General features: G+C 56.5%; 1 protein-coding gene across 1 annotated transcript; it reads right to left on the bottom strand.

The window, feature by feature from the left end:
• Positions 1-2,640: 2,640 nt before the first annotated feature.
• LOC102422085 (class I histocompatibility antigen, Gogo-B*0102 alpha chain-like) lies at positions 2,641-6,816 on the bottom strand. Its single transcript, XM_014451028.2, has 9 exons — positions 6,735-6,816; positions 6,334-6,618; positions 5,776-6,044; positions 5,704-5,710; positions 4,931-5,206; positions 4,703-4,807; positions 4,242-4,274; positions 4,075-4,111; positions 2,641-3,926 (listed from the first exon to the last, which is right to left on the bottom strand). Exons 1-8 carry the CDS (start codon positions 6,805-6,807, stop codon positions 4,077-4,079), a joined length of 1,083 nt encoding a protein of 360 aa, XP_014306514.2. The 5' UTR covers positions 6,808-6,816; the 3' UTR covers positions 2,641-3,926; positions 4,075-4,076.
• Positions 6,817-8,543: the final 1,727 nt, after the last annotated feature.

The following is an 8,543-nucleotide window of genomic DNA, read 5'->3' as shown; positions in this document are numbered from 1 at the left end:
AGAACCCCTTGTTTCAGGGCCCCTAGGAGGTGCCCTTGGTTCAGGGGACTGTTTGTTGGTGGTGGGGGAGGGGTGAGGGGCAGGGGGGATTCCTCACCAGGGGAGCCAAACACAGGGCTGTGCTTCACCCCAGGAGCCACCCCTGTGCCCATCCACCCTCCCTTCAGGGGGCCTGCTGCTCTCCCTCCCCTCCTGCCCCTCCCCCCGCCCAGCTCTGAGCTGCAGGGTTCCCAACCCCACCTGGGCAGCCAGGAAGGAGCATGAATGGAGAATCTCCATCACAAAAAGGACTGGAGGCCTCTGGCCACCCCTGTTCCAGTGGGACAGGCCAGCTGTGGTGTCCACGTGGAGTGCCCACACCTGCCTTTCTCTGGCTGAGCTCCCCCCCCCCCCCCACCGGCCTTTCTCTGGCTGAGCTCCCCCCCACCGGCCTCCCCCAGCCTGTAAGGGAGCCTCACATTCACGACTGTAAGGGGAGGAGCCACTGGGAAAGGTGAACATGAGGACATCAGTGACACTGATGAGAGTGAACTAAATGCCTTGGTAACAAAACAAATAAATAAAATAAATAAAATTCGGCTCATGACCTTCTGTCACTTCCATGAACTTGCAGCGCCCCATGTGTGTCCCTGGGGCTGGGGGTGGGTGGTTAGTGACTGGGGGTCAGCCCCCCAACTCTCAGGAATGAAAAGGGCTCCAGGGAGGCCTTTTCAGGGGGAGCCTCTGGGCATGAGTGAGCTGCCCCGCTGCCTCCTCCTCCCCGCCAGGACCCACTGAGGGCGGGATAGAATGTCCTCTAAGCTTTCGGAGAAATACCACAAAACAGGAAACGGGTAGCTCTTTCAGAGAAAGAAAAGCCTTTAAAAACTTTGAAAATACAGTTTAACCACCTCCATGGAGTCAGTAAACATGTCATCTGAAGGTTATTCCCAAGGCCTGTTACACTCAATTTCACTGTCATGGGAACCAAGGCCTGGCCATTCCTGGGACTTTCACCTGTAGGCGCTTCCTTTTCCTGTTTCTTTGTTTTAAGTGGCTCAGAGCTCCCCGAAGCACCTCCTATTTAGGGTCTAGTGTCTACTTAACCCTCCTGAGAAGGTAAGATAGACAGTCAATTCCATTTTAAAAACCTTCTTTCTAGACTTCTCACAAGTGGACAACGTCTTGCTTTTCAGTAAGCAAATCAAATTCACTGGCTTTAAAAACATGCAAATAAAAAAATTCACTTGGCCGAACCGGTTTGGCTCAGTGGATAGAGCGTCGGCCTGCGGACTCAAGGGTCCCAGGTTCGATTCCGGTCAAGGGCATGTACCTTGGTTGTGGGCACATTCCCACTGAGGGGCGTGCAGGAGGCAGCTGATCGATGTTTCTCTCTCATCGATGTTTCTAACTCTCTATCTCTCTCCCTTCCTCTCTGTAAAAAATCAATAAAATATATTAAAAAAAAAAAAAAAAATTCACTTGTACCCCCATATTGCTTCACACCATATGCAGCTGGAATAATCAATTACCTTTTTTAAGAAGCTTAGATCCTACGATAATGTACAGTTTTTAGACTTATGTGCGGAAAGCCTTCCCAAGCTCAGCCAACGCGCATGTACCATAATGACATGCCCCTCCCCCCCCTGAAGTTTATAGTCACGTGTTTTACTAGAATCTCAAATACCCGGGTCACACTCAGTGCTCTTCCATGTTATTGTGATGACTTTTCTTTACTGAGTAACATTTTAAAAACTACCATTGGGGTAAGAGCAGAGTGAACAAAGGGCTAAAATATAGTTTAGAAAGTGTCAGAGTGACGGGACAGTCTCCATATTGTCCTGCAAATGTCCTTCATTTGGAGAAGAGGAGCCCCAGGAGCCCTGGTTCCCTCTGAGGGTCCCACCCCCTCCCCGCAACCCCTCTCCATCCTCTTGAGGGCAGCACCACCCAAAACTGTGATGTAGGAGCACTTTCTTCTCCACCCTCTTTCTGCTGTAATTATTATTATTATTTTCTTGTTGTTGTTGTTAATCCTCACCCGAGGATATTTTCCCATAGATTTTTAGAGAGAGTGGAGGAGAAAGGGAAAGACAGAGAGAAACATCGATGTGAGAGAAACACACCCATTGTTTGCCTCCTGCTGGAGCCTTGACCAGGGCCTGGGTTGGGAAGGAGCCTGGAACCGAGATCCGTGCCCTTGACAGGAGTCAAACCAGGGTCCCTTCTGTCAGCAGGCCAATGCTCTGTCCACTGAGCCAACCCGGCCAGGGCCAAGGTATCACGATTTTTTGTTTTGTTTTTTGAATTTCCCATCTGACTTTATATTCTAATACACTTTCTTGTTTTTAAAAGAACAAAAAAACAAACAAACCAAAAAACCAATACACTTTCTGTGGGGATGACAAATATCAGTATTAGGAAATCCAATTATACAAAAATACTACATCTAGTTGGGTAGATATATTATGTTTTGGTGACACACATTAGGTGGCGCTCATTACACAGTGACTATGTGGTAACTACCATGAACCACAGAACTGTAAGGGCCACAGCTGCAGGCCCTGGGCCTTTCTGCTGAGCCCGTTGGGAACCTGGATGCCCCCTCCAGAGGCCTGACCAGGAAACCTGCTCAGGAGTCCAGCCCTGAAGGGGCAGCTCCCAGGCAAGCACGTGAGTGATGAAGTAGTTACAGCCTCACTCACAAAAGCTACCATTTCTCCTTCTAGAAAGAAGCAGGAAGGGAAGGAATTGCTTGAATCCGCGCCTGGCCTGTCAGGTGGGAGCGCAGAGGAGGCTGGGAGAGCGGTGGCAGGAGACCCGGTGGGCCAGGTGGGCCGGATCCTTGATGATCATGGTTGGCTCCTAAGCACTGGTAGCAAGGTGACTTCTGATTGTCATCTCAGGTAAATTACAGATAAATGAACAAGGCCCGGAGTCATACAGGAAGACTAATAAACGGTGCTTCCAAACTGCTCGCAGCAGGCTCTCCACACAGGCACCCCGATTTCTTTTTCCCGCGTCTGGCTTGCAGAGCAGCTCCCATGGCCATTTCCAAACCTCCCTCCCTCCATCTCCGGTCTTTGCTGAGCTCTCCGTGTCCCCTAAGCGCCAGTCCTGTGGCATCTCTCCCCTTCTTCCGCTTCCACCGCTCCTGCTGCATCTTGGCGGCTCCCCTATGGGCTCATCCTTCCCAAGATCCTCCTCGCTCACAGCCAGGATGATGGGCTCATGGGGACAGAAATGCTTGACCTGCGGAGGCCCTTTCTCTGGGATGTTCTCTAAACCCTCAGGGCTGTCAGTGGAGAGACACATCCGGAGAACATCCGTGTCCGGGCAGGAGAGGGTCCTCCAGTGGCAATCCTCCTCCTGCCCAGCTGTGCCCCCCGAAGCCCGCTCGGCCTGCTCTCCATCGCCTTTCCTGCAGCCCCCTCCTTCCCACGCACCAGAGGTCCCTGCACCCCTGGGAACCGGTCCTTGTAAGAACAATGAGCCAGCAAGTCTTGCTACCGGCACCATCACCAGCCATCATCGATTTCCCTGGATGACAGCCATTGCTGACAAAGGTGCTGCAGGACGCACGCGACGCCTGTGAGAGAAGCTCTGCAAAGGACCTTGACCTTCTCAGGTGAAAGGTGCTCGGGAGCCGGTCCGACTTCCGCCTCGCTAAGCCCACAGAGCTGGTCCCGTGTCCCAAGCTCCGTTCTTGGCAAGAAATGAACAAACAAGGTCACATCCAAAACCTCATTTCAATACAGAGCAGGAAGTTGCAGCTCAGAGCACCAGGGAGTAAAGGCAGGGTTAGGGAGGGCCCAGTCCATCTCTGCTGACAGGAAAGTGTGGGGAGCAGGGCGGGGTCAGCACCCCAATCAGAGGTTCTTGAGTCAGGAAGTGGGAGCGTGAACACATCTTCCATCACTCAGTCCCCACAAGGCAGCTGCCTCACGCTGTGGAGGACAAGCATCACGAACAGATTCAGGTCAGTGACTGTAACTGGTGACATTCTCAAAGCCCACTTCATGCTCACAGTGTCCCACAGACTCCCCACCACCCAGTCCTCCCCTCTGCCCACCCCTCCCCACAGCAGGGTCTCACCTTTAGAAGCCAAGAGAGCCCTGGGGGCTGTCACTGCCTGGTGGGGATACACAAGGATGGGGTCAGAGCCCCAGGGCAGGAGACTAAGGCGGAACTATGGGGGCGGGTCCCCCATGGACTCCCGTCTGCACTTCCAGGGTCTCAGGGGTCCCCCCCTCCATACTCACTGGCAGCCTGAGCGTAGCTCCCTCCTTTCCCACCTGCGGGAAGAAAACATCCTGAGAGACCAGTGAGGAGGCAGGGCCATGAGGTCCTAAAGGAAGCCCTAGTCCTGGGCCCCAGAGAAGTTTCCAGAACCCTGTGTATAGACCCAGGGCAGGATCAGGAAACCTGAGGGAAGGGCATGTGTGGGGACTGAAACCACCGCCCTCCTGGAGGTCTGTGCTCAGCAGGGACCTTCCCTCTGACCCGGGTCTGCTGGGAACGGGGTCCCCACCACGAGCATCATCAGGTGATAAGTGGTCCCTCATTTTCCCACGGGCCTCACTACAGAGTAAGTGTGAGCACAGAGCCCCACACTGGCCATCACACATGTGGGGATGGTGCTTCCCATGAATGAGGCGAGACACATGTCTACCTGGGCTTGAACCCCCAGTGGGACAGACACTCAGATCCCACCCCTGCCCACCTGAGCGCCTCCTCTCCCACATCACAGCTCCAGCCACAGCTCCCAGCAGAACCAGGCCCCCAGCGATGCCCATGATGATGAAGATGAAGATCTGAGGAGGAGGCTCTGGGAGGAGAAGGGAAGGGAGGGTGAGGGCCCTCACCCCAGGCCTCAGCCCCGACCCCACTGAGGTCCCCCAGGGCCCCTGCTGCCCTGAGAAGAGGCTCTGTGCCCACGGCCCCTCCTCACCCCATCTCAGGGTCAGGGGCTCGGGCAGCCCCTCGTGCTGCACATGGCATGTGTATCTCTGCTCCTCTCCAGGGGGCACCCCTATGGCCGCCCACTTCTGGAAGGTGCCGTCCCCTGCAGGCCTGGTCTCCACCAGCTCCATGTCCTGGGTCTGGTCCTCCCCGTCACGCTGCCAGGTCAGGCTGATGTCCGCAGGGTAGAAGCCCAGCGCCCAGCACCTCAGGGTAACCTCACGGTCAGAGACGGGGTGGTGGGTCACGTGTGCCTTTGGAGGGTCTGAGGGGAGGGGAGAAAATGCAGGAACTTTGCATCCACCAGGGGACACTCCAGCAGTGCCCATGTGACCATCCTGAGATTGGACAGCACACCTGGGGGTGGGGGAGGGAGCACAGCCCACACACCAGCCTGGACTGAGGCACCTGGAAGGCCCTCCTAGTCTTTAGAAAGTTCTAGAATCAGAGAGACACAGCCATGGCAGGAGGCAGGTCTCTGAGGGCAGAAAAGGGATTTGTGGTCCTGACCTGGGTGGAGGCCAGGTGACTCAGAAAAGTTGGGATGAGGCCTCAGACACAGTGGGTGTGGGCAGCGCACAAGGCCTGAGAGAGAAGGTCCTCGTGGGTTCTAATAGCGGATGGGCTATTTCAGGGGGGTCTCCCTGCACCCCAGGATAACCTGCACTCCTAACTGTCCCTTAGAGGAGGGGGATCCTCTGGTACCTGACCTAGACATCCAGGGGGGCTCCCTCCCTGACCCCAAGGGGGGGTGTCTGACACTGACCCTCTGGCCTGTCTCCTGATAGGAGCCCCAGCCCCGGGGAGAGGGGGCGATCGCAGGGCCCCTGGTACCTGCGCGGTCTCCTTCCCTTTTTCCAGGTAAAGGCGGAGCCACTGCAAGCACTCCCCCTCCAGGTAGTTACTCCTACGCTCATGGAAACGGGTCGCCTCCCACTTGCTCTTGGTGATCTGAGCGGCCATGTCGGCTGCTGTCCAGGAGCGCAGATCCTCGTTCAGGGCGATGTAGTCGGCGCCATCGTAGGCCCACTGACTGTACCCGCGGAGGAGGCGCCCATCGGGTCCCATGTCGCAGCCAAGCATGCACTGGAAGGTGTGAGACCCTGACCCCGCCCCTAAGTCAGCCCCGCCCCGCGGTCAGCCGGGCCTTGAGGGCAGCCGGGCCGGAGAGCAGCCTTCCCCCTCCCCCATTCCCCCATTCCCGTCCCGCCCGCCCCGCCGGGACTGAATCTAAAACTGAAAGTGACATCAGGTCAAATTCCCCGCGGGCTGCTCCCGGGTGGGGGCCGGACTCGTCAGCCCCTTCGGGGTGACGCTCGGACCCAGACCCTCGGGGCGACCCCGGCCCGTCCGTGGGGAGGGGGGTCGTGACGGGCCCGGCGCGCGGCTCACCGTCCTCGCTCTGGTTGTAGTAGCCGCGCAGGATGTTCAGGTTCCGTCGATAATTCTGTACGTTGGTCTTGCTGGTCTCCGTCTCCTCCTCCCAATACCCCGGGTACACCTGCTCCACCCACGGCTGCTGCATCCACGGCGCCCGCGGCTCCATCCTCGGATTCGGGGCGTCGCTGTCGAACCGCACGAACTGCGTGTCGTCCACGTAGCCGACGGCGAAGAAGCGGGGCTCCCCGCGCCCGGGCCGGGTCACCGCGGTGCGGAAATACCTCAGGGAGTGGGTGCCTGGGGGGCGGACGGGGGGCAGGGCCGGGGCTGGACACGCGCCTTCCCGGCCCCGCGCCCCCGCCGGGTCCCCTCGCTTCTCCCCGCACCGCCGCCTCCTGCGACCCCGCACTCACCGGCCCAGCTGGGGGTCAGGACCAGCGCCCCCGAGAGCAGCAGGAGGAGGGTGGGGGGGCTCAGGACCCGCATCCTCGGCTTCTGGGGGACCATCTGAGTCCGAGCGCTTCCTCGGGCAGTTATAACCGGGAACCGCGGAGACGCTGATTGGCTGCTCTGGAACCGCTCAGCCAATGGGAGTGGGAAGTGGGGCCGCGTCAGGAGTCTCCAGGACCGAGGCGCCGACACAGGTTGGGAGAGGAGAAGTGAAACCCAGGTCAATGTGGAGCCCGCACACTGAGCGTCCTAGACCCAGACTCTGTCGCCTGCGGAGTCCTGAGCGCAGGCCTGGGCCCTGGGACTCGGTCCTGACCCTCTTGCGCGGGGCGCCCGTCACGCTGTCCCCGAGGCCTGGCCCGTGCGCCGTGCTGTTCAGGGACTTTCCAAGGTTTTGGTGTCACCATCTCTGTGCAGCCTCACAAGCAGGCAGGCGCCCAGATAACCTTGTTTATCTGGTGACGTCATCATAGTGACCCCTCACTGATCACACAGGGTGAAGCTGTTATTAATCCATGTCTCATGCTCACTGCCTGTGAGATGGTAACAGAAGTCATGTTTTTAAAAAAAATATATTTTATATTGATTTCAGAGAAGAAGGGAGAGGGAGAGAGAGAGAGAGAAATATCAATGATGAAACAGAACCATTGATGGGCTGCCTCCTTCACACCCCAACTTGGGATAGCTGTGTCCCTAACAAAAGGACAGAACGGAACTGATAGTGAAAGAGCAGAACGGAACTGATAGCTGTGTCCCTAACTCCTCTCCCAGGAAAGCCACAGAATGTATCAGTTACTCAGCCTGCCCTTATCTCAGCCAATGGGAAAGCAAGGGAAACTAACACCCCCCCCCTCACTCAACCAACGGGAATCGACCAAGTGCCTCCACCCCACAACCCCAAACCCTATAAATTCTTTGTTCTCTTGGGACTCTGGGCTCTCTCGCATCCTGCCAGTAAAGGAGGCAGAGGGACCAAGCTAGCTTGAATAAAGACTCTGCTTTTGCATCGGACTGGGCTCCCTAGTGGTCTGTCTTGGGGGATTTTGAAATCTGGGCTAAACAAGCTGTGACCTCCTGGTTTTAGGTCAATGTTCAACCACCGAGCCCCGCTGGCTGGGGAATATTGTATAGTTTCTGTTCTGTTCTGTCACAGTCCCCAGGGCTGTCTTGCTGGGTGGCTCTGGTCCTCATGCAGGTTATGTAAAGTGATGCCTTGTGTCTCTAAGTCCCAGAGACCTTCCGGGGCTGATGCATTTAATGACGTCATCAAAGCTCACAGGTGTTGCTGTTCCCACAGAGCCCCCTAGAAAAGCGTGTCAGCACTGGGAAGCGGTCTAGCTCACGTGGTGGGACACACCTTGTTCCAACATTCTGGTTTTCTCTTGGGGGCTGACATTTCATCAAGACAACAGGACTGTCAGTTGTCACCTGCCAGGTGATGTTTCCTTAAGGGAGAAGCTCACGTTCATGTTTGAGAAAGTGTGAGCCAGTTCACCCAATCTCAGCAATCCCAGAGTCTGTGTCATTCATTCTGTTACATAAACATGGGCCAGGCCGGGTGTGGCTCAGTGGCTGAGCATTGACCTATGAACCAGGAGGTCAGGGTTCCATTCCTGGTGAGGACACCTGCAGGGTTGTAGCCTCGATCCCCGGTGGGGGCCGTGCAGGAGGCAGCCCATCAGTGATTTTCTCTCACCATTGATGTTTCTCTCCCTCTCCCTTCCTACTGAAATCAATGGAAATATATTAAAAATGAAAGAAAGGGTTGGCTT

This window comes from Myotis lucifugus, unplaced genomic scaffold, assembly GCF_000147115.1.
Source record: "Myotis lucifugus unplaced genomic scaffold, Myoluc2.0 scaffold_6501, whole genome shotgun sequence".
Lineage (NCBI taxonomy): Eukaryota > Metazoa > Chordata > Mammalia > Chiroptera > Vespertilionidae > Myotis > Myotis lucifugus.
Note: the sequence above shows the minus strand (reverse complement) of the source record. Positions and strands in the feature narration are given on the sequence as shown.

Bases quoted from the DNA above. Each gene is read 5' to 3' on its own strand.
- LOC102422085 (XM_014451028.2), bottom strand. From the start codon at position 6,807: ATGCGGGTCCTGAGCCCCCCCACCCTCCTCCTGCTGCTCTCGGGGGCG. The intron at 6,045-6,333 runs GTGAGCCGCGCG...GGGCGGGGTCAG, and splicing joins CTACAACCAGAGCGAGGACG to GGTCTCACACCTTCCAGTGC. The intron at 4,275-4,702 runs GTGGGCAGGGGT...TTCTTCCCGCAG, and splicing joins GTGGGAGAGGAGGCGCTCAG to GTGGGAAAGGAGGGAGCTAC.